This window comes from Enhydra lutris, unplaced genomic scaffold (assembly GCF_002288905.1).
Source record: "Enhydra lutris kenyoni isolate GAN:26980312 unplaced genomic scaffold, ASM228890v2 scaffoldscaffold13, whole genome shotgun sequence".
Classification (NCBI taxonomy): Eukaryota; Metazoa; Chordata; class Mammalia; order Carnivora; family Mustelidae; genus Enhydra; species Enhydra lutris.
In genome coordinates, this window is record NW_019154097.1 from 23,361,893 (window position 1) to 23,388,405 (window position 26,513).

Consider the following 26,513-nt stretch of genomic DNA (forward strand, 5'->3'; position numbering starts at 1 on the left):
GAAATAAAAGAACTAAAATCTAACCAAGTTGAAATCAAAAAAGCTATTAATGAGGTGCAATCAAAAATGGAGGCTCTCACTGCTAGGATAAATGAGGCAGAAGAAAGAATTAGCGATATAGAAGACCAAATGACAGAGAATAAAGAAGCTGAGCAAAAGAGGGACAAACAGCTACTGGACCACGAGGGGAGAATTCGAGAGATAAGTGACACCATAAGACGAAACAACATTAGAATAATTGGGATTCCAGAAGAAGAGGAAACAGAGAGGGGAGCAGAAGGTATATTGGAGAGAATTTCCCCAATATGGCAAAGGGAACAAGCATCAAAATCCAGGAGATTCAGAGAACCCCCCTCAAAATCAATAAGAATAGGTCCACACCCCGTCACCTAATAGTAAAATTTACAAGTCTTAGTGACAAAGAGAAGATCCTGAAAGCAGCCCGGGAAAAGAAGTCTGTAACGTACAATGGTAAAAATATTAGATTGGCAGCAGACTTATCCACAGAGACCTGGCAGGCCAGAAAGAGCTGGCATGATATATTCAGAGTACTAAACGAGAAAAACATGCAGCCAAGAATACTATATCCAGCTAGGCTATCATTGAAAATAGAAGGAGAGATTAAAAGCTTCCAGGACAAACAAAAACTGAAAGAATTTGCAAATACCAAACCAGCTCTACAGGAAATATTGAAAGGGGTCCTCTAAGCAAAGAGAGACCCTAAAAGTAGTAGATCAGAAAGGAACAGAGACAATATACAATAACAGTCACCTTACAGGCAATACAATGGCACTAAATTCATATCTCTCAATACTTACCCTGAATGTTAATGGGCTAAATGCCCCAATCAAAAGACACAGGGTATCAGAATGGATAAAAAAACAAAACCCATCTATATGTTGCCTACAAGAAACTCATCTTAAACCTGTAGACACCTCCAGATTTAAAGTGAGGGGGTGGAAAAGAATTTACCATGCTAATGGACATCAGAAAAAAGCAGGAGTGGCAATCCTTATATCAGATCAATTAGATTTTAAGCCAAAGACTATAATAAGAGATGAGGAAGGACACTATATCATACTCAAAGGAACTGTCCAACAAGAAGATCTAACAATTTTAAATATCTATGCCCCTAACGTGGGAGCAGCCAACTATATAAACCAATTAATAACAAAATCAAAGAAACACATCGACAATAATACAATAATAGTAGGGGACTTTAACACTCCCCTCACTGAAATGGACAGATCATCCAAGCAAAAGATCAACAAGGAAATCAAGGCCTTAAATGACACACTGGACCAGATGGACATCACAGATATATTCAGAACATTTCATCCCAAAGCAACAGAATACACATTCTTCTCTAGTGCACATGGAACATTCTCCAGAATAGATCATATTCTCGGTCCTAAATCAGGTCTCAACCGTTATCAAAAGATTGGAATCATTCCCTGCATATTTTCAGACCACAACGCTCTGAAGCTAGAACTCAATCACAAGAGGAAATTTGGAAAGAACCCAAATACATGGAGACTAAACAGCATCCTTCTAAAGAATGAATGGGTCAACCAGGAAATTAAAGAAGAGTTGAAAAAATTCATGGAAACAAATGATAATGAAAACACAACGGTTCAAAATCTGTGGGACACAACAAAGGCAGTCCTGAGAGGAAAATATATAGCGGTACAAGCCTTTCTCAAGAAACAAGAAAGGTCTCAGGTACACAACCTAACCCTACACCTAAAAGAGCTACAGAAAGAACAAGAAAGAAACCCTAAACCCAGCAGGAGAAGAGAAATCATAAAGATCAGAGCAGAAATCAATGAAATAGAAACCAAAAAAACAATAGAACAAATCAACGAAACTAGGAGCTGGTTCTTTGAAAGAATTAATAAGATCGATAAACCCCTGGCCAGACTTATCAAAAAGAAAAGAGAAAGGACCCAAATAAATAAAATCATGAATGAAAGAGGAGAGATCACAACTAACACCAAAGAAATACAGACAATTATAAGAACATACTATGAGCAACTCTACGCCAACAAATTTGACAATCTGGAAGAAATGGATGCATTCCTAGAGACATATAAACTACCACAACTGAACCAGGAAGAAATAGAAAGCCTGAACAGACCCATAACCAGTAAGGAGATTGAAACAGTCATCAAAAATCTCCAAACAAACAAAAGCCCAGGGCCAGATGGCTTCCCGGGGGAATTCTACCAAACATTTAAAGAAGAACTAATTCCTATTCTCCTGAAACTGTTCCAAAAAATAGAAATGGAAGGAAAACTTCCAAACTCATTTTATGAGGCCAGCGATCACCTTGATCCCAAAACCAGACAAGGATCCCATCAAAAAAGAGAACTACAGACCAATATCCTTGATGAACACAGATGCAAAAATTCTCGCCAAAATACTAGCCAATAGGATTCAACAGTACATTAAAAGGATTATTCACCACAACCAAGTGGGATTTATTCCAGGGCTGCAAGGTTGGTTCAACATCCGCAAATCAATCAATGTGATACAACACATTAATAAAAGAAAGAACAAGAACCATATGATACTCTCCATAGATGCTGAAAAAGCATTTGACAAAGTACAGCATCCCTTCCTGATCAAAACTCTTCAAAGTGTAGGGATAGAGGGCACATACCTCAATATCATCAAAGCCATCTACGAAAAACCCACCGCAAATATCATTCTCAATGGAGAAAAACTGAAAGCTTTTCCGCTAAGGTCAGGAACACGGCAGGGATGTCCGTTATCACCACTGCTATTCAACATAGTACTAGAAGTCCTAGCCTCAGCAATCAGACAACAAAAGGAAATTAAAGGCATCCAAATTGGCAAAGAAGAAGTCAAACTATCACTCTTTGCAGATGATATGATACTATATGTGGAAAACCCAAAAGACTCCACTCCAAAACTGCTAGAACTTGTACAGGAATTCAGTAAAGTGTCAGGATATAAAATCAATGCACAGAAATCAGTTGCATTTCTCTACACCAACAACAAGACAGAAGAAAGAGAAATTAAGGAGTCCATCCCATTTACAATTGCACCCAAAACTATAAGATACCTAGGAATAAATCTAACCAAAGAGACTAAGAATCTATACACAGAAAACTATAAAGTACTCATGAAAGAAATTGAGGAAGACACAAAGAAATGGAAAAATGTTCCATGCTCCTGGATTGGAAGAATAAATATTGTGAAAATGTCTATGCTACCTAAAGCAATCTACACATTTAATGCAATTCCTATCAAAGTACCATCCATTTTTTTCAAAGAAATGGAACAAATAATCCTAAAATTTATATGGAACCAGAAAAGACCTCGAATAGCCAAAGGAATATTGAAAAAGAAAGCCAAAGTTGGTGGCATCACAATTCCGGACTTCAAGCTCTATTACAAAGCTGTCATCATCAAGACAGCATGGTACTGGCACAAAAACAGACACATAGATCAATGGAACAGAATAGAGAGCCCAGAAATAGACCCTCAACTCTATGGCCAACTCATCTTTGACAAAGCAGGAAAGAATGTCCAATGGAAAAAAGACAGCCTCTTCAACAAATGGTGTTGGGAAAATTGGACAGCCACATGCAGAAAAATGAAATTGGATCATTTCCTTACACCACACACGAAAATAGACTCAAAATGGATGAAGGATCTCAATGTGAGAAAGGAATCCATCAAAATCCTTGAGGAGAACACAGGCAGCAACCTCTTCGACCTCAGCTGCAGCAACATCTTCCTAGGAACATCGCCAAAGGCAAGGGAAGCAAGGGCAAAAATGAACTATTGGGATTTTATCAAGATCAAAAGCTTTTGCACAGCAAAGGAAACAGTTAACAAAACCAAAAGACAACTGACAGAATGGGAGAAGATATTTGCAAATGACATATCGGATAAAGGGCTAGTGTCCGAAATCTATAAAGAACTTAGCAAACTCAACACCCAAAGAACAAATAATCCAATCAAGAAATGGGCAGAGGACATGAACAGACATTTCTGCAAAGAAGACATCCAGATGGCCAACAGACACATGAAAAGGTGCTCACATCACTCGGCATCAGGGAAATACAAATCAAAACCACAATGAGATACCACCTCACACCAGTCAGAATGGCTAAAATTAACAGGTCAGGAAATGACAGATGCTGGCGAGGATGCGGAGAAAGGGGAACCCTCCTACACTGTTGGTGGGAATGCAAGCTGGTGCAACCACTCTGGAAAACAGCATGGAGGTTCCTCAAAATGTTGAAAATAGAACTACCCTATGACCCAGCAATTGCACTGCTGGGTATTTACCCTAAAGATACAAACGTAGTGATCCGAAGGGGCACGTGCACCCGAATGTTTATAGCAGCAATGTCTACAATAGCCAAAGTATGGAAAGAACCTAGATGTCCATTAACAGTCGAATGGATAAAGAAGATGTGGTATATATACACAATGGAATACTATGCAGCCATCAAAAGAAATGAAATCTTGCCATTTGCGACGACGTGGATGGAACTAGAGGGTATCATGCTTAGTGAAATAAGTCAATCGGAGAAAGACAACTATCATATGATCTCCCTGATATGAGGGAGAGGAGATGCAACATGGGTTAAGGGGGTAGGAGAAGAATAAATGAAACAAGATGGGATTGGGAGGGAGACAAACCATAATTGACTCTTAATCTCACAAAACAAACTGAGGGTTAATGGGGGGAGGGGGGTTGGGGGGGTGGGATTGTGGACATTGGGGAGGGTATGTGCTATGGTGAGTGCTGTGAAGTGTGTAAACCTGGCGATTCACAGACCTGTACCCCTGGGGATAAAAAGATATTATATGTTTAAAAAAATAAAATTTAAAATTAAAAAAAAAAAATAAACGTCTTATAAGCATAGATCAAACTTCTTTTTTTTTTTTTTAAAGATTTTATTTATTTATTTGTCAGAGAGAGAGAGAGAGAGAGGGAGAGAGAGCGAGCACAGGCAGACAGAATGGCAGGCAGAGGCAGAGGGAGAAGCAGGCTCCCCGATGAGCAAGGAGCCCGATGCGGGACTCGATCCCAGGACGCTGGGATCATGACCTGAGCCGAAGGCAGCTGCTTAACCAACTGAGTCACCCAGGCGTCCCTCAAACTTCTTTATACCCCTAGCAGGCCATGATTTTCTGTGCTTCTCTGACTTGAGCTCTTGTCTCTTTGCTACCTCAGGCCATCCCTAACTTCTTAATGATCCCCAAGGGATGCTGAGATAGTTGGTAAAAGGAGTTTTGGCTTTACTATTGGGTCGCTGGGGGATCACAGACATGATAAACCTCTCTAAGCTTCCACCATGGCTACTAATACTAATAACAGCTACAGTGTCAATGCCTCAATAATGAAGAATGGTTTTGAAGATAAAGTGCATCAGTTGATATGTGATTATCTTGAAACTGTCAAAGTACTGTACAAATATTAGTCAGCATTATTATTATTATTATTATTATTATTACTATTATTACAGTTGTTGTTGTTCATAAGGTGCAATGCATTCATTGAGGGTAACTTCTATGTCAACATAGAGCTGGCTCGTGAAAGCATAACCGGCCCTCACTGGCCCCCACATAAGAATCCCTGTGGTCTGCAAGATCCACTCTTTGCAAATCCTCACTCGGATTTTGACAGACATTTTCAAATGGTTACTCGGAACATTTTAATGGGAAGATGAGGAGGTTTTGCTATAGCAAAGAAGCTAGAAACACAGACCATGGCCTCTCGCAACCCAGGGTTCAAACCTGAACTCCATCACTTCTAACCAAAGAGCCTGCAGTTAGGAATAGATTAGATAAGATGCTGGGTCTGGCACCTAAAAGACTCAGAAGACTATGCTGTCATTCATACCGTGTCATTCATGTCATTCACGCCCCAAATACAGCAGCCAAAAGGATGGGCCATGCACATGGACTTGGAGAAGCAGGATGGGCAGGGGGGCTTGGGTGTTCCTTTTCAAAGCCCGTCCCCCCACGACCTGCTCGATTACATACCCTTTCATACAGCAGTAAAGGGTGAAAAACACATTTGTTTAAAATCCATCTGCTTTTTATAACTTCCAGAGACCAAAATCTGCACGGGCAGCAGTTCTCAGCTGCTCCTAATTAATTCCTAAACAAAGACCGCTCCGGCAGCCGCACACTTTATGAAACCGGCTGACCTCCTGATGCAGAAATGATGACACAGATGGTGTTACTGTTTCACAAGCTCATTTTTCACTTTGTACCACTTGGTCAGGCCAGCCATGTCTTCACCTTCTGAGGAGCAGGAGGTAGTCCCCAGGGTGGCTCTGAGACCCCAGCTGTCACCTCCCTTGGCTGCTGGCCTTTTCCCAACAGCAGCGTGGGGTGGAACAGACCAGAAAACCATCAGCTTGGACAATGGCGGGTCAAAGAGATTCCCCAGTTGACGAACCTCTCATCCACAGAGTGTTTCTGAGGACACCAGCAATAATCGTCACAGTCACCACGAACTGAGCAGCTACTATGTGCTAGGTGCAATCCCCAGGATTCTCCTCTCTTATCTCGTTTCATTCAACGCGATCTTTGAAGATATGAGTGACGGTCCTCAGTTTATAGCCCAGAAAACAGGATACTGGAGATACAAAGAGAAGGTCTGTACCCTCCAGCTCCCGTTCACAGAGCACTTCCCCATTAACTCGCTGAGGTTTCACTCACCACTGTGAGGCTCTGACCAGTTAGACAACTTGTTCCCGGTCACAAAGGCAGGAGGTAGAGAAAGAGAAACCTAGGGAGCTGTGGGTCTCTCCCCTAAGTTAGCTCTTCTTCCAATCTTGCTGGTGTTAGTCACTGTGCTCGTGCTGAGGGCATGGGCACCAGACTCAGCATCCAGGTCCTGTGTGACCTTGGGCAACCTCAGTTTTCTCATCTGACAAAGGGGCACATACTCACACATCTCCCCTGTAAATAACCCACCGGCAGGTGGAATTTTGTAAAGTTTAACAAAGTAGCATGTGGTAGTGACAACAGTGACATATATTTTCTTGTAATAATTAAGCAGAAGCTGCTACCATCAGCTGTCTCCCTGCAATCTGTGAGTCTACACCCAGCACTTGACGTTGTGAGAAGTTCATGCTTGGAATGCAGGACACGATCACCCAGCTGTCTATCTCCCAATCCATCCACCTAAGAGTTTGCTGAGCTGCTATTAGGTGCCAGGCACTCCCTCCTGCTTCTAAAAAAAACAAACAAACAAACAAAAAAAAACAAAAAAAAAAACCCTCTCCTCTCCTTTCTTCCCTTTCCATTCTGTCCCCTTTCTGCTTTGTGATTACCTCCCCCCACTCTTTCTGCTTTTCTCCTTTGTTCCAGGAACAATTGCAGAGGCAAAGGAAAACATTATTGCAGCTTCCCTTATTCCCCCAGCCACTGGGAATTAGGATAGCAAGAACCACAACACTCGGCCGACCGTCTGAGCTTAGGCTGCCTAACGGAATTCCACAGACTTAATGGCTTCCAAAACTGAAACACGTTCCTTCTCCACGCTAAAGGCCGGAAGTCCATGATCAAGGTGCTGACAGTGTTGGCTCCTGGCTTGCAGATGGCTATCTCCTCACGGTGTCCTCACATGGCCTGTTTCATGATGTCCATGTATCACTGGTGTCTCTTCCTCATCTTATAAGGAAACCAGTCCTAGTGCATTAGGGCCTTATTCTTACGAACTTACTTAACCCTAATTACTTTCTTTAGAGGTCCATCTTCAAAAACAGTCATATGAGGGGGTTAGTGTTTCAGTAGATGAAAACTGGGTCGGGGGGAGAGACACAGTTCGGTCTGTAACACCTGCCACTCTGAATATCAAAATGAGGGCAGCCCAAGTGTCCAGACCAAATTTCACCTGAACTTTAAAGGACCTGTCTACAAAACTTTAAGCAAATGTCCACCCCTGGCCCCACCTAGACGTTCTGGCAGAGATCCAGGAACTCTTTTTTCTGGCAGTTGGTTAACTGCGTGACTGTAAGCAAGGCTCTTCTCTGAGGCTCAGCAATAAAATGACATTAAAAACAAACAAACAAACCAAAAAACCCCCACAAAACCTACTTAATATATTGTCAGGAGATGTTAATGAAATGTTAAATGGGAACATGTTCTATTAATGTTAGTGGGTCAACAGTGTTTGAGCATTGAGGATACCTACAATCTATTGAGAAATTTCTAGCTATCAGGGACCAAGCCTGCACATAACACACATGCTTCCGTTCGAGGCAATGACTTTAGAAGAGGAGATACCATTGTTACACCTATTTTGCCTCAAGGCTCAGAGAAGGCAAGTAGCTAGCCCAAGATGACACAGTTAGCAAAAGGCTGACAGAACCAGGCCCAACTGATTCTCCATTCCCCTCAGCCATGCTGCTGTTGTTATTATAAAGCTACAGACCTACCCTGCAGGGGAGCTTCCTTTACCTGAGATCATCTGCAACGAGGGGCAGGGAAGCTGCCCTGTGTCTCCCCCTAGAAGGCCTTCAGGAGCTCTGTGAATCATCGAAACAAAGCCCCTGGCACAGACACCAACATCTATTTCACTCCTTATTAAGAAAGGCCAAGACAGGGCAGGCCTCTCGATGCTTCATTAGGGGAACATCAGGACATGTAAGGACTATAATGAAAGGAGAACTGAAGAGGGTGTCTATGGGGAAAGCCCAGAGCGACTCTTGCTTAAGCCCCTGCAGAGTTCTAGAGAAGGAAAGGAGGCCACAGACAGGGCTGGACAAGGACAGGAATAGATGAGCTGAAGATTCCACATAAGAGCCAAAGCCTTCTGGCCAGTGGGGCAAATGTGGGGTCTAGATCCCATTTTGGCCTCTCCCTAGCTGTGTGACCTCGGGCAAGACCATCTAACTATATGGGCCTCAATGTTTCAATCTATAAAATGGAGATAACAATGCCCCCCTGGCAGGGTTTTTGGAAGAATGCAATCATTTTCTTTTCTTTCTTTTTTTTTTTTTTTTAATGGGCAGGTCAAGGGTATGACTTTCTCCCTGTTGGTCTCAGTGAATTTCCACAAATATTAACTTCAGGGCTTTCCAGGATGCAGATTCCACAGAAACCCCACCAAGAATTCCAATCCAGCACAGCTGGGGCAGAGCCCAGGAAATTGCCTTATAATGAACACTCCAGGTAATTCTTACGTGGGAAGGGGATCTTGCTCCACACCTAGGAAAATACCAGCAGTAAACAGTAGGGCTTAATATTAAGCAATTAAAAAAATCCTAGTGTATGAGGGTAATGTAAGAGATTTAGAGTCAAGAAACTTGGCTTCCAATCTCAAGCTGTTCACGATGTAGGAAGTGCTTATCATTGACGGACTACAGTCTTTTCCCGGGTGACATGGAAAAAACACCCTGAACAATTGTTTGAAGACGTAAAATGATGTGCATCAGAGCTCCTAGTAGGTTACCCGGAAAATAAGTGCTCAATATTCTTCTTTTTTTTTTAATTTTAAAGAATTTATTTATTTGAGAGAAAGAGCATGAGTAGTGGGGACAGTAAGAAGCAGGCTCCCCGCTGAACAGGGAAGCCAATGCGGGGCTCCATCCCAGGACCCTGGGATCATGACCTGAGCCGAAGGCAGACACTCAACCGACGGAGCCCCCAGGCGCCCCTTATTCTGAAGACAGATTCATCTTCACCTGGTCCTTGAAAGGAACTTGTAATACCCCACAACCGTGAAAACCCATGCGTAGAAACAGGAGCACAAAAGATTTTTTCCACCTTAATTCCAACCTCACAATTTGTTTAACCAAGCAATTTACAGGGGCAACAATAATTGGTGGTTTTAAATGCTTCGATACCACCAGGCGCTGAGATCCCGATAAATCATCCCCGACATATGCCCAGCTCCTCCAAGTAACAGATGACAAACAAAAGCAGGACAAGGTCCTCCATCACAGGCGGAATCATTGAGTTAATGGAAGAATTATTGCTTCTGAAATCCACTCCAGTCCTATTGAGGGGAACGTTCCAATTTATCAAAGCCAAATGAACATTAATTGCAGCAGTCTGGTAAGTTTTCCAGCCGTTATGACCTTCATTGAATTTTAATCCAAAACAGATAAGATTTCCTTCCATACAAGAGGAAACAACACAATTAGCTCAAAATGACAGCTAGATTAGGAAGCAGGCACAGGCAAACCACATACACACATTCGTACTCACATGCACCCCCACCCCGGTGAAAACACACTTGGCTTAAAAACCCAGCACAAAGGAGGTAAGCAGAGAAATGATGAATAAATACAATCCCACATCTGCATAAACCCCCCTGCCCCACAACTCCCTTCGTTCAAGAGAGGAATTTTGAGGCAGAAGCCAAGATGGAAAAGGTGGCAGGCAGTAATGGAGACAGAATTTCTGTTAACTGCTGTAATTAATGTTATGTCTCATTGGGGAGAGATTAGGAAAAAACAGAGAGGGAAGGAAGAAAAAACAAGTATTATTTTGCTATTAAAGACGCCCTTGAGCTGGGGAACATTAGCAGCAGAAGTTTGAATTGGGTAATTGTTTGACTGTATGGGTGGATGTGCAGACAGGGCGCTTAGCACGAGGCACTGAAACAGAGCTGCGCGGAACCTGTATGTTTACGCTGCCGCAGCACGGAGCCAGAGTCCTTCTGTGGAGCACAGATCACAGCTGGGGGACGTCTAGCAAGGGCGGCGCGGCAGGGACCACCCACCCACTCAGACACACAAGGACATGTGTGTGCGCTGTGCCCCAGTCTAGCCCCCAAAGCCAGCTCTGGCACGGACCTGTCACGAGACACCGAGTCCCTCAAAGACCTCTGGGCTTAGTTTCCTGTATTTTCACTCTAAAATGAGGGCATTGGACTAGATGTGTTTTAAAGAGGCTAAGGGGTTTTTTTGTGGATTTATTTTATTTTATTTTAATTTTTTTGAGAATTAAGTTGGAAGTGTTGGTTGTCCTCACTTCCAAGCATTCACGATGAGGAAGAACCAGTTGTCATTATCCACAGTCCAGAGTCAGGTCTGTCCTACCAACACATGGCGTAACTCAATGGTATGGAGATGGACCCCTGAAAGGTCCTTTCCCCTCTTTGCCCTAGTAGAAGAAATGTCTTAGAGAGATCACTTGGACCCGGAAACAATTTTTTTTTAAAGATTTTATTTATTTATTTGACAGAGATCCCAAGTAGGTAGAGAGGCAGGCAGAGAGAGGAGGAAGCAGGCTCCCTGCTGAGCAGAGAGCCCCATGTGGGGCTTGAACCCAGAATCCTGGGATCATAACCTGAGCCGAAGGCAGAGGCTTTAACCCACTGAGCCACCCAGGTGCCCCTCAGAAACATTTTTTTTAAAGTGAACTCTGCACCCCATGCGGGACCCAAACTCATGATCAAGCGTTGCGTGCGCTACTGACTGAGCCAGCCAGGCGCCTCTAGAATGAGAAACTGAGGTGGGATCCTGGGCTCAGGCACTGGCTGTGTGATCTTAGAATAGGGATGTCTGAACTTCCTCATTTATCCTTGGTTTTATCATTTGTCCAACAGGAACAATAATAGTAGCCTTATCAATGAAGTCGATGACACAACATTTGTAGAGTTTACATGTAACCTCGTTTTAATTCCACGAGGTAGAAACTATGAGTCTCACCATTTTTGTGGGGGAAACTGAGGCACAGAATGGTAATTTAACCACCGCCACACTGCTAGTTAGGCAGTAAGGCCAGGATTCTGACCCTGCCAGTCCTGCTCCAGACTCTGTACTCTGTGTCCTTAAACCTCTTATTCTGAATACAGACTCACAAGAAGTGGCAAAGCTGGTCCAGAGAGTTCCTTTATCCTCTTCATCATTCGGGTTCCTCCAAAGTTAAAATCACACATAAAAGAATAATCAAAACCAAGGGACTGGGGCACCTGGGTGGCTCAGTCGCTAAATGTCTGCCTTTCGCTCAGGCCATGATCCCAGAGTCCTGAAATCACGCCCTGCATTGGGCTCCCTGCTCAGTGTAGAACCTGCTTCTCCCTGTCCCACTGCCCCTGCTTGTGTTCCCTCTCTCACGGTCAATTAAATAAATAAATAAATAAAATTTTAAAATAGGAAAAAAAAACAAAACCCAGCCAATTAACAACAGCATAATATCATTAACTAAACCACAGACCTTCCTTGGATTTTACTAGGTTTTTCATTAATGTTCCCATTTTGGTCCAGGAACCCTTGTGGCCCTGCGTTTCTGTGTCTCCATAGTCTTCTCGTATCTTTGGCAATTTCTCAGCCTTTCCTGCCTTTCTTGACCTTGACACTTTTGAAGAGACCTGGCCAGTTATTTTGTAGAAGGTCACTCACTTTGGGGTGTGTCTGATGTATTCTCATGATGACAATGAGAGTATGCATTTTGGGCAAATGTAACACAGAAATGACATTGTGCTCTTCTCAGTGCTTCCTATCAGGGCATTCATGATGTCCATCTGTCTTATTCCTGGTGATATTAACCTTGAACACTTGGTTAAAGTAAGGTACCAGGCTGAACTGGTGGACCCAAAAAAGGTCCACATCCTTGTCCCCAGAACCTGTAAATACTACCTTATGGCGGGTGGGGGGTAGCTATTTGTAGATGTAATTAAGTTAAGGATCTTGCAGAAGGAGGTCATCCTGAATTATCCAGGAGGGTCCTAAATCCAATGACACATGTCCTTATGAGAGACACAACAGATAAGAGGACATGGAGGAGAAGGTGATACAGAGGAGAAGGTGATATGGAGAAGAAGGTGAAGTTATGTAGCCACAAGCCACAAAACGCCTGGTGCCTTCATAAACTAGAAGAGGCAAGGAGTAGATTATCCCCTAGAGCCTGGAGAGAACACAGCCCCAGTGACCCCTTGAGTTTGGACTTTTCGTCTCCAAAACTGAGAGAGAACACATTTCTATTGTGTTAAGCCCCTTCATTTGTGGTAACTTGTTACATCAGCCCTGGGAAGTTGATACTCGTACCCACTATACTCTCTAGAGTAAAGCTACCATTTTCCCTTCTATAATTAATATCCAAGGGGTGATACTTTGAGATTCTGCAAGTATCCTGCTTCTTCTTGAAGTTTCACACATTAATTTTAGTATACATCAGTGGATCTTGTCAGTAGTAATTATTACAGTGGTGACTGCGTAATGGTGATTTTCTACTTTCCCTCTTCCTTCTACATTTATTAATTGGGATACGACCGTAAGAAAGAGCCCCATTCATTTATTCGGTCTATTATTTCTATCAGTATTTCAGAGTCAATATTCTCAATAACTCCTGCCCAACTTAGCTCAAAGGCTGTTTGTGAAGATGAAGCATGAGGATGAATTAGGAGGAAATATTTTAAAGGGTCAAAGGGAAAGAAAGGGATCTTCTCTGAGTGCTCTTCTAAATGTTCATGTGTCTTTTATCATTTGTTTGTCTCCTCAGCCATACGAATGAGGTACCCACAGCCTTACTGCAAAATCAGGAGAAAATAAGAATCAGAGAAGTTCAGAAATGTGGCTAAGGATTTTAAACAGCAACAATGGAAAGAGACCATCTGAGCCCACATCTGTCTGTCCAAACCGATGTTATTTCCACCAAACCAAGGTGTCTTCTGAGGATCAGGAGAGTGGAAAAGGGGGAGTTAACTGAAGGGGGAGCTGGAAGCTCTACTGTGTCCAAAGCCAAGTTCACCAGACATGTGGGCTGACTCAGGGCATGGGGAGAAAAGGAATAAACAACATGAACACTGAGTTGCACATGCGCGCATACCCCCTGCACTCATTCTGCATTGTTAGAAGACTGCACAAAAGCCCCAGATTGTGAAGGAAAATGAAACGTGCAACAAGAAGCTGGAGGGTAGATGACACCCTGATGGCCAGCAGACACATGAAAAAGTGCTCCACATCACTCGGCATCAGGGAAATACAAATCAAAACCACAATGAGATACCACCTCACACCAGTCTGAGTGGCTAAAATTAACAAATCAGGAAATGACAGATGCTGGCGAGGATGCGGAGAAAGGGGAACCCTCCTACATGGTTGGTGGGAATGCAAGCTGGTGCAACCACTCTGGAAAACAGCATGGAGGTTCCTGAAAAAATTGAAAATAGAGCTACCCTACGACCCAGCAATTGCACTGCTGGGTATTTACCCTAAAGATACAAATGCAGTGATCCGAAGGGGCATGTGCACCCAAACATTTATAGCAGCAATGTCCACAATAGCCAAACTATGGAAAGAACCTAGATGTCCATCAACAGATGAATGGATAAAGAAAATGTGGTATATATACACAATGGAATACTATGCAGCCATCAAAAGAAATGAAATCCTGCCATTTGTGATGACGCGGATGGAACTAGAGGATATTATGCTTAGCGAAATAAGTCAATCAGAGAAAGACAACTATCATATGATCTCCCTGATATGAGGAAATGGAGATGCAACGTGAGGGGTTTGGGGGGTAGGAAAAGAATAAATGAAACAAGATGGGATTGGGAGGGAGACAAATCATAAGAGACTCTTAACCTCACAAAACAAACTGAGGGTTACAAGGTGTAGGGGGGTAAGGGGAGGGTGGTGGGGTTATGGACATTGGGGAAGGTATGTGCTATAGTGAATGCTGTGAATGTGTAAACGTGGTGATTCACAGACCAGTACCCCTGGGGCTAATTATACATTATATGTTAGTTAAAAAAAAAAGAATAAGAAGCTGGAGGGTAGGAGCGCCTGGGTGGCTCAGTCGGTTAAGTCTCTGCCTTCGGCTCAGGTCAAGATCTCAGGGTCCTGGGATGGAGTCCCACACTGGGCTCCCTGCTCAGTGGGGAGTCTGCTTCTCTCTTTCCTTCTGCCCTCCCTCCCCCACACTCTTATGCACTCTCTTGCTTTCTTGCTCTTGCTCTCAAATAAATAAAATCTATAAAAAAAAAAAAAGCTGGAGTATAAAGGTGGAAGTAGCCACCACCAAGGAAACAGACCACTCAACTCTTTCAGCCTGCTTACTATCCACCCCCCACTAGACATCTCTGCAATCCTCCCCCATCCCTGCAGTCTCTGAAGTGCCCCTCCCCCATTCCTGCAGTCTCTGGAGTGCCCCTCCCCCTTCTCTTTTCAAGGTCTTGGCACCTCAGCTCCTTCCACCTTCCCCTCTGCTGCATCCTATCAGATCCTCCCTGCTGGCACCCACCTCCCTGTCTCTGCTGGGTCCTTCCCTGTGTGCCCCTGACTTCCTCCTCAGACCCCTCCTCTCCCAGACCCCTCCACCACTTTTTCTTGGGCTTGGGTTCTGTCTGCCCCTCCCATTCTGCTTCTGGGGTCTGTTTCCCCCGCTTACTTTGCTGTGTGGTTCCTCCCTCCCTTTTGTTCTGTTTCCTCCTTCCCTGCCTCTGCTTCTATTGCTAAATCATTTCCCTTCTATTTCTGCCAGTTTCCCTGTATTTTTCTACATCTTTCTCATTGTCCTTGGCTGCCTTTTTATCGGTTTGTTTTGCTCTGTCTCTGGTAGTTTCCACACACCTAGCATAGAAGAGGTGCTCAGTAAATACTAACAAATGTCTATTTTTCCTGTCTCTGTCTCCCTCTGTCTCCCTCTGTCTCACATGATGCAGGCTGTTTTGTTTTTTACTTATATACAATTTTCCTTTCTTAATTCCTATCCTGCATTCCATTTTGGCAAGAGGGTCCAAGCCACTGCCTCTGGGCCCCATTTCTAGGTTTCCTCTTGTCACCTCCAGGATTTTCTGTCTGGCCTTGATTGTTGGCCCAGATGAATGGGCTGATCAGAATGCAGAACATCCCTTTTCTGGCCTCATTTCCTCCACCTGTAAAATGAAGGTGGGGTATAGTCCACTGCCATTTGTGACTGCCCACATGCCCATTCTCCGTAAAGGACTTCGTTCCCCTGTCCCGGTGTTGGGCTTGGTCACATGGTGTGTTTTGGCCCTGGCCCCAGAATGTGAGAGAACCCCCATCTCAGCACTAGCTTAATCCTAGATTCCTGCCAGTTCTTTTGCTCATTCCCCCTGCCATGGAAACCAGAGGTCTCAGACTGGGGCTTCCCTTCAGCCAAAGTTCTGGAAGGAGAAGACATGCAGAGCTGAGTCACAGCGAAGGCAGATGCCAACACAGAAGGTGCGTGAGCGATAAAGTGATGTTTGCTCCGTCACCAGGATTCAGAGTGATGGGTTTGTGGAATGAACATGTGAAGGCTGACTTGTCCAGAAAAGCTGGGTTCAGCCAGGTCTCAGGTGTTTTCAACCCCAACGTTCCAACCATAGTTTATAATGCTATTGCTTTTGGGGAAACCTAGCCAGATCTTTCATGTGCATTGTCTCAGCTCAATGTGATTGCTTTAATTTTATTTCCAGTTTTGCAAATGACCGAACAAGAGGTAAAGATCTCCAAATTCCTACAGCCGTTAGGAGACAGAACCTCAGCCTGAAACTCGGGCTCCTGACACCACACTGTGTGGTCTCCACTTCACGAGGCTGCGTCCCTGAACGTTGTGGGAGGCAAGCCACACTTCCTAGTTGGCTCATTCTTCCTGTGTTCTCCTAAGTCTGGCTAGAGCCCCTGCAGGCTTTTATTGAATCCTTGTTATTGAGGCAAGTCAAGGCCAAGCTACGAGTTCGTGTGATTCAAATTCTTAAAAATTCATAAATGTATTTATGATTTAAAATTCTTCTTTCTGAAAAAAAAAAAATGGGATTCATGCGGTATGGCCCACTTACATAAAAATGTACTTGTGTTGGCAAACTTCATTATGTCTTGCAACTGATACAAGCTTGATGATCTCGATTTACAGATGGAGATCTTAAGGCTAAGGAGAGACATGATCCACCTACAGTCATGCCTCGTGTGAGTGGCAGGCCCGGGACACCTGAGTCCCAGGCTATAGCTTCTTGGGATCCACGTGTCACAAGTTTTTTCCATCACTAGATTTCTGTCACCTTCCCTCCTAAAACAATCTCCCCTAGGGGATGTTCCCCATGACTCTGGGTCCTATTCAAAAGGCTTTTGGGACCTGCAGTCTGTAACAGCTTAGCTTCCCCTGCCCTGGCTGCCCTGGCATTCTTCAATGACATTGCTTATAAATAATACAGCGATAGCACTTATTAGTGAAATTGCCCCTCCCCCAAAATAGATGTTGCACTCCTAATGCCCAGATCCTCAGAATGCGACCTTCTATGGAGACTGGGGCTTTATAGAGGCCATCAAGTTACAATGAGGCCATCATGCTACACCCCAACCCAATGTAACTGGCGTCCTAATAACAAGTGGAAAACGCAGACGCAGACAGAGAAGCACGCACAGGGAGAAGGCCACGTGAAAATCAGAGCTATGCTGTCATATGCCAAGAAACTACCAGAAGCTGGGGGATGGGGTCTGGAACACTTTCCCCTAGGGCCTTCACAAGAAGCATGGCCCTGCCCACATCCTGATCTCAGACATCTAGCCTCCAGAAGTGTGAAAAAATACACTGAAGTCACTCAGTTTGTGTCCTTTGTTACGGCAGCCCTAGGAAACTAACACACTTCTAGGGAGCAGAATCCTAACATCTCCCTGTCAGGCTCTAACATATCTGTTTTCCATGCAGCATCTTCCAACAGCCCCCCGTAGGCAGGTGCTTCTAACCCCCCATTCCAGATATGGAAATGGAAGCACAGGGAGCCAAGAGGCCCCCGTTACATGGCTAGTCAGTCAGTTACGGGGCCAGGATGTGACCCCGGGGACCCCGATCGACAGTCCTTGCACACTAGTTACATCCTCTGTGCCTGCATTTTCTCCAAAGTAGAACAGGAGTAACTACGGTATCTGTTGAACTGGGATTATTTAAAGAATTGCATGAATTAAATACATGCAGATAGTAGAACATGAAGCATTACAGCAGCTCTTACACCATTACGATGCCTCACTGTCCTATTTTCTCATCATTTTTCCAGCTATTGTTTCTCTGAACGTGCGATTCCCAAAAGTAAACACACTGTTTCAGGTCTCCTCCAGAACCTCTAAAACGAGTCGTTCAGAAAACTCATCTTTCATTAACGCAACTTAAAATGTGGAGCCACTTTTAGCAATCAGAGCCCAGAGAGTTGGCTCGTTCTGAGCTTGTGGTTGACTCTTTAAAAGCTCTTTTTTTTTTTTTTTCCTTTTCTTGCAGATAGGATTGTCATTGTTAGGTTTAGTAGGCAAGTAAACCATTGCATGATTGAGTGATTAAATCAATGAACTAAGGAAGGCACGGTATGCTGTGAATGAATACTGGAATGGTTGGGGAAATGATCTAAAGTCATTTTTCACAGAAAGCTTTAAAAAGAATTATCCCCATATCACACAAATCCTTTAAACAAAGCCTCTGATTGAGAATGGTAATAATAATTTCTTAAATTTATGTGGCATTTTATAATCCTCAAAGTATTTTTCTATATATTATTATGGCATAGAGTCATAGATCCTGTAAGTTTGAAAGAATCACAATACGCATCTAACTTAACAGTTATTCCATTCAAAATCCTGATGAATAGGGCCTCGAGCCTTTGCTTGCATACCCCCAGAGATAAGAAACTCACTACCCCCCATGACTCAGTCAATCCAGTACCAGACAGCTCAAAAACTTGGAAAGGTCTGTCCTGGCCATGGACAGGGATGCTGGTCTCTTGTCACTGCCCCTTCACTGGGACCACCAGTATAAATCTATAGCATTTGAGATGGTCCTTTGGAAAGAAATACATTCTCAAAGATCTTCTTTCCCTCCATATCAAGCCCCAAATTTCCTTTCATCCCCTTTCTCAACATTTATCACCAATGTTTGTCACCAGTGTTGTTATTACAGCCATCATTTTGATAACAGCTACCACTTTTTGAGCACTTACAGAATACCAGGAAATGAATTATGCCCGAAAGCAAAGACTCTCAGTCTGGATAGACTAGAGTCATAACCCCAGCTTCAGAATCCACTGGTGGTATGAACTTGAGCAAGCTGCAAAACCCCCAGGTTCCTTGTGTGTAAATGAGGGAAATGAGAATATCAATCTTACAGAGTATTTGAACAATTAAATGGAACGATGCATGTGCCACACCTAGATCGGGCCTGGCATACAGAAAGTCCTTGATGATGGTGGCCATTATTGTCATTGTGCAGTACACGGGCATGTGTAAACTCATTCAGTACCTGAAAAAACTCTCAGAATTAGAGAATATTATCACAGTTTTACAGAAGATGATTTTGATTTGACCAAGGTCATAAAGCAACCAGCAGAGATACTGTTCAACCTTGGAGCTGACTTCCAAATCATAACCACCCCCACACCTTGACCTACCCATGGATACCACGTAAGGAGGGAGTCTACAAGCATTTGCTCATAAGATCTTATAACTTAAGCCATCAGCTGATGCAGAGAGAAGAGGAATGGTGGTCTATATTTGCACTGTTAAGAGTGGAAGATCTGGAATCAGCCTATATAGAGTGAAATACTGGATTTACCATTTAATCTTGGGGTGAACAAGTCACACCAATAGCTACTGATTTTATTAATATCTCAGGCTCAGGAATTAACAAGCCTAAAGGGCATGCTGGGTCCACTCCAGTAGGCATGGACTGTAGCACGTTCCAATGACTAGCCGAAGCTCGCTGCCCTGCATGGGTGAACAGAAGGTTTGTCCTGACAAAAGGAAATGCAGAATACTGACCCTGGCATTTCTTTGACATTTGACTGGACAACTTGGGTCTTCTCACAAACGATTTCAAACCTTCACCAAAGATGAAAACAGTGCAAAAATCTGAGAGACCAGGAGCCACCTTGTCCTAAGTAACCTGGACATGAGTTTCAAATCTTGAGAAAAGCCTGGTCCCAGAACTGCCTTCTTGTTAGCCCCGTGGCTTTAGGCACGGAACTCAAATAAACACACTGTGTCTCAAGTTTCTCATTTGTGAAATGGGGAAAGAGATTGCAGCCACTGTGAATGCCACTTTGAACGGACGCTTAGGGGTGAAGTCAGCAAACCCTCTTTTTGTTCCTGCTGAATTGTCTGTGGCCAGATCAGCAAGGACAGAGTCTATCGAAGCCACCGAGAGGCATGCCCTCTAAGCCAAGCCATGCTGACGGGTTGGAGATCCTAGACACCTTAGAGTCTATATCTGGACCCCAGTTTATCTACTTATGAAATGAAAGGGTATAATAAACACATCGTAAAGTTTTCAAGCAAAGTGCCCATAAGAACAAGAGCTAAGGGTCTTACATGCCAAGCTCCTCTGATATAGGTACGTGGTATTCCTACATGGTGTTGGTGGCACCCTCATTTATAGATGAAAAAACAAGGCACAGAGGCATTTAAACCTTTGTCCCACATCCCCCAGAGTGGTAAGTGGCACCGTGAGACTTTACATCCAGGCACCAGGCTCTGGAGTCCATGCTTATTCACCTCCATGTCACCCTACTTCTGCATAGGGGGCTGGTGTGTCCCACCTCAGAGAAGCCAGGCTGCGATCATGAACACCTTGGGGTTCAGAGTTTCCTGGACAGGACTCTGTCTCTTGGGGGTAAGGCGAGGACAAGTGAGATCCAGATCTTGGGGCCCTGAAGGTGGACAAGAACTGTAGGGACCACAAGGTGGTAGCCTTGGGCCACTCTAGTGCGTGTGCAGAGAGGGCCAGGTGCCCACCACCACCCGGCCTCCTCTGCCAGCCACATCTTCAGTTACAGGGAATTTCAGATTCGTGTGCGTCATAGTGACTTCTTCCTTCTAAGCGGAACTCAAGGAGCAGAATAAAAAGGTAAAGAACACCTCCAGTCCTTGGGGAGAGAGTGTGATTTAGTGGAACTAACACTGAACCCGGAAGCAGAGAAAACCCACTCAGGGCTCATTTATAATTGAGATCGTACCATCTAGGTTACTGGGTTATGGGAAGGATGTATGTAAGTCAGCGAGGTGCCAAACCAGCTTAACCAATATTAGTAAAAACACAGTCTCACTCTCAAACATTGAAAACAGGAAGGCACGCCCCATCAGGCCCTCTTAGCATCCGGTGGGGTCCCACACCCCCATGAAGACTCAAGCGAGGGCCCTGAGACAGCAGTGCTCACCTCCTGCTCCCCGAAGTCAGCATGCAGGCACGCACTGGGCTTGGCATGTGGCTGCATCATTTGCGAAATATATATATGGGAAAAGTCTATCACACTCATTCCATGAATAACACAAAGGCCTTGATTTGTTCCTCCACGTGACGAGCGTGCGTTAGGTCCAAAATTAACACTGCTGTCTGGCTGGGCTATGTGTGTGTTTTTCCAAAAAGAGAAAACTTCCAAGCTCTTACTCAGCCCTCATCAGAGTGTCAAACGCAGTGTTAGAGGAATCAGAAGAACCGAGACCAAAAGCAAAACTCGGCCCCACTGGAGACTTTCAATAAATACCGTTGGCTGTTGAGATGGAAAAGAAAGGGGTGGGCGGTCACACTACTGTGCTGCGTGGCCTTCTGCCAATTTCTTCACCTCTCTGCACCATACCTCTGTCACACGTAGATTGGGAATAACGTTTCCTACCCTCATGCATCTGGCAGAAAGAGCTGTGCTCAAAGAGAAAATAATGTCTTGAGGAGTGAAAAGTACTGGGGGGATGTCACTCATGGCTATTATCTGATCTCGTCTTGAGCCAATTAGACCCTGTACATTCTGCATAATGAATTTGTTTTTTCCTATCTACCATGCAGAGACATCAACTCCAGTTTTTTAAAAGAAACCATTAATATGAGCCTACATGCATTTTAGACCACCGTTCAAGTGACTTAAGCCCTAGCAGCCTTCTCTGAAGGGATAGCAGACTCCAAGAGCTCCAAGTCATGGCTCCTGCAGAGATGGAAGGCCACTGCCTCCCTCTCTGGGCCCATAACTCCATCTCTCACGTGAAGGTGACACGCCTGACTTCATGCTTTCTTGGAGAAAATGCAATGAGACCATGTCCACAAAGGGGCCCGGCATAGTGCCTGATACATGGTTAGATAGATGGTCCATAAATATTTGCACTGAGAGAAAGAGTGAAGAAGACATAGTTCAGGATTTGTAGCCAGACATGCTTGGGGGTTCCAGTACCCAAGAGAAGCTCCATCTCTTACTAGCCATGTGACCTTGGGTAAGTGTCTTGGCCCCTCTGACTCAATATTCACAGCTGTAACATGAGGGCAGTGGAGGGGCTTCCACGTGTGATGGGGCTATGCCTAGCCCCACCCCAAGGGCCACCATGCACGCTCTACACTGCAGGGGGGTCTCGTGAGGGTCAAAGTACCTGGCACATCAAGGGCACTTGGGAAAGGGAAGCCCTGCTCCAACTTTGTTCTGATTTTGTTTGCTCAGACCTTCTTGGAAAGGCGTTGAATTCTGGAGCACTGAACCTCAGGCCCCGCAGAACAGGCTAAGCACGTGACAGATGTTAAACAGCTATTCCCAGAGAGGTCAGCCAAAAGGCCAAGGAGCGGGAGACCCTTTCCTCTCTTCTCCGAAGCACGATTAGTTTCTCACAGCTGACAAATGATGGATGGGTACGCGTCAGTCCAAGGACACCGCAGACTCCACCTGACCTTCTGCTGATCATTCTAACCTCTTACGCTCAGCCAGTTCTTTCCTCCCTCTGCTAGCAAGCCCCCGCCTCCCTCCGTCGCCCCCTCACCTCTCCGTCGTCACCCCCCACCCCCGGCACCTCGCGGCATCCCCGCTCACTCACCATCACAGAGATGTGGAGAATGTGCATCTGCTCCTCCACGATCTCCGAGGGCTCCTGCAGTGTGGGCGCGGTGGCCCGGGCCAGCTGGCCGGCGCTGCTCATGGAGACGTGGAAATACAGGGTCCCGTTCTCCAGCCACTGCTGCCGCCAGTGCACCAGCGAGATGTCCGCTGCCGTGCCAGACATCTCTGCAAGACAAGACCAAAGGCGCTGCGTGAGCGGCACGCCCCGCCTCGGGAGTCCAGGCCCCCAAGGAGCCCCTCGTGGTCAGGAGCTCAGAAGGCACCTACTCTGCACCTGGACACCTTTCCCTACATCCAGCCTAGGAGCCGGAGACCCGCACTTCCCCTCAAAGATGGGTCACCTGAGACGGAGAATCTCCCCAAGCAACAGAGTGGCAGAGGCGGAATCTGAACCCAGGTCTGTCGGGGGCCCTTGGGGAAAGCACTGTCCATGGTAAGGACATTCGTGCCTCTAAATCCAACGCATGGAAATCAAACTAAGCAAGAGACGCAAGTGCCTCCATTCTCCTGAGGGCACAGAGATGGAAGAAGGTGAAGGGAGGACGTCTCCATCCTTGAGCAGAGCAGGGGCTCAGAGTGTGACTCCTTCACAAGCCGAGCTAGAAGTACGCACAGCATTAGCTGCGGAACCTCAGAGCTGGAAAAGCCTGAGAGAACATCTGGCCCAGCCTAGGGGACTCAGGATTACCCTTTTTAGGAACAGAGCTTGGCAACTGGGCTGATCAGAGCCTGTTTCTCCTGCTTTGGTCAGAGCAGCTCCGTTTTCTTTTGCTAGTATATATACTGCACGGCCAGGAAGGGCGTGCGGGCACCCAAGTTTCCTTGGCTTAAAAGTATCTGGAAAGACACTACTCCAGCCCAGTGTTCTCATATGACCCGAGCTAAAGGCTGATTCTTCACAGACTGAGCCGCCCAGGCGCCCTCCATCAACTGGTCTTTAAATTATTCTTCTAACAGTACTTCCTTCCAATATAACCATACCAACATAGCCTCTTCTTGAATGAGAAGGATGGGAGCGTTGGCAAGCACAGGTGGTCCCCACAGTAAGATCATACCATCGTTTCATCATGCTGCCTCCTGGAGAGACTGCGACCCTGGAAATGTCCTAGAAGGAAGGCCTATCATGTTATCTTATGAAGAAAGAGGAAGGGTGGTTCCTGGAGAATAACCAAGACTTCATTCAAGCAAGAGTTACCATAGAGACAGAGGCACTCCACTGTAGAAAAGTAGCCATAATAATGTCTGAGGCTTGGGGCTCTGGACCATCTTCCTAAGACACGGAGCTGACCAAGGGGCAGTATTCCCACAATCACCACAGATCTCATTAACATGTGTGTGTACACACACACACACACACACACACACACACACACTTGAGGAGGACTGATAGGAAAGCTGAGCTAGAACTCCTTATCCAAGCAGCTCTCCTTGTACCCCACTCTGCAGCCCCTGGAGATGCGGAAGGAAAGACAGTCACCTTGAAGAGATGATGTCTGCTCACCAAATTCTACTGAATTATTCTTGTATCTCCCACTCCCCACAGACTCACTCCTTAAGGTTCACAATCAACAGTCCTTAGGGAAGAGCATCTGGTACTTAGTAAGGGCTATAAAAAGTTGCTATTAATATTTATTATCATTATTATTATTAACAGGTACAGGATCTAATTCACCCTTGAGCTGCGGTGGAAAAATCCTTGAGACAAACTTGAGTGCTTGCTTTCTCTCCCACTCCTAATCCAGTCCACTAGGAGACCTTTCAAATGCCACCCCGAATGTATCCCTTCTTGACTCTTCTCCTGCAACCACCTGGGCCAACGCACCACCCTCTCTTGCCTGACTAGCTACACGGGCTTCCTAACAGGACTCCCCTCTGGCTCTTTCCCTCGCTTTTCTGTCTATTCTCACCCAGAAGCCGGAGGACTCCTGGCCCAGCCTGTTCGCTCCCATCACTCCTCGACTCGAAACCCTCAACAGCCTCTACCTCATTCCAAGGAAAAGACAAGGTGACCTGAATGTAGTAAGTTATGAGCCCAAGTGAAAACCCACCTGGGCTTCACCTGCTGGGCCAAGAGTCAAGTGGGGAAGGAGATAACCACAAGACTTCATCAGTAATTAGGACACGGGGGCCCCAAAGGACACCAAGAGCTCACTGTGGGACACTGGGGAAGGAGACTGGCTAGGAGCCCAGGGTGTGAAGCGGGTCTCTCTCCAGTGCCTTCTCTCCCCCTACTGCCCCACCTCCGGGCCTCAGCACCCGAAACGCTGGCATCAGCTTCTTCTGGCCGCCAGCCAGCTGGGCCAAGGCAAGGTGAAGACATTATGGTAAATGAGCGTGCTCAGTCCCTCACTCATGTTTCTTTCCATGCATCAAAGCCTGGAACCAGAGGCCCAGAGAGCCCCAGGCTACTGGTTGCCCTGCAAATAGCTCTCTCATGCAGCAGCTCACGAAGAAGGACTCATGGGCCAGTGGAAGGGCAAGCCCTGGCTAAGCCGCGTCTCACTGCCACGGCCTGGGATCGAGGAGATGCAGCAAGTACAGGGAGGCTTGCCAAAATCTGCAGTCTTCACTCCTGGAGCTCTCTGCAGCCTGTGCTCAAGATCCCACCACCAGAGAAGCACCCCCCCACCCGCCATGCTCAGATCAGGAAACAGAGGAGCAGCCAGAGTCAGCCCCTCACTTCAGGTCACTGGTGAACGGATGCCCGGCTGGACCCAGTATATGTCCGGTCCGCACAATTGCTACTATGCTGGTGGTTCTTGCAACATCTCCTTTTCCTTGACTAAATTAGCCCATGAACCAAAACTAGATTGAGCTCTTTGTTTGCTACAGCGATGAGTGCACAGTCAGCAGACAGTAAACGTTAAATGATAATAACAGTGTGTGAAACACAGTAAATATTGAATCACAGAGATGGGCTCTGGACTCACTCTATTACAAAGGAAGAAAACTGTTGCTGAGGTGGGGAGGAGGGTCATGGGGCCTCGGAGAGAAAACTGCCCTGGTGGAAGCAGAAGGACCAGCCATTCATCCCCACATTCACACATTCCCTCATTCAGTCATTCATTCATCCTTTCATTTATTCCCTCATTCATTCATTCATTCCCTCACTCATTCATTTCCTCATTTACCCCCCATTCATTCATTCACCATTCATTCATTCCCTCATTCATCCCCTCATGTAGTCTTTCACCATTCACTCATTCATTCCTGTATTCATTCATTCATCCATCCATCCATCCATTCATTCATTCATTCACATGTGTGTGTTCACTCATCTAACACACATTGTTGAGGACCTACTCAATTGTGGGCACTTTAGTAGCTCAGAACATGGAGGGAAATGAGGCCCAGTCTTGCCTTCAGGAAACTCAACCCTTTAGTGGCAGAAATTCTCCCCACTCCCCAGCTGGCATCTCAGTGCCCACACATGCGCACCTGCCCATGTAATACGGCCCCAGACCTGCACATTATCCTGACCCACCTGCTACCAGCATCCTCTCCTCATGTGCTCCAGCCCTGCAGGATTCACACCTGTTCCTCAAACAGACTAGGTTCACTCTCATCTCAGGGCATAAGAACTCTCTGTCCTGTCTGTCTGGAACTGTCCTCCCAGACCTTTAAGTCACCTTCTTCTTGGCGTTGGTCTCTCAGTCCAAGTGACACCTGCTCAAAGAGGCTCTGCCAGGGTTAGCTGAAATTCTCCTCTCCACACACATCTATGCTCTACGGTATCCCCTTTACAAAACCTTTTTATAGCATTTAT

At 45.4% G+C, this 26,513-nt stretch overlaps 1 protein-coding gene across 2 annotated transcripts in view; it reads right to left on the reverse strand.

Moving 5' to 3' along the window:
- Window positions 1–26,513, reverse strand: part of LOC111145742 (astrotactin 2) — an 867,423-nt gene that overhangs the window by 720,788 nt on the left and 120,122 nt on the right. For both annotated transcript variants that reach the window (XM_022500914.1, XM_022500912.1), the window contains exon 2: window positions 22,725–22,912. In XM_022500914.1, coding sequence (XP_022356622.1) covers window positions 22,725–22,912 — 188 coding nt within the window. The remainder of the gene's footprint in view (window positions 1–22,724; window positions 22,913–26,513) is intronic.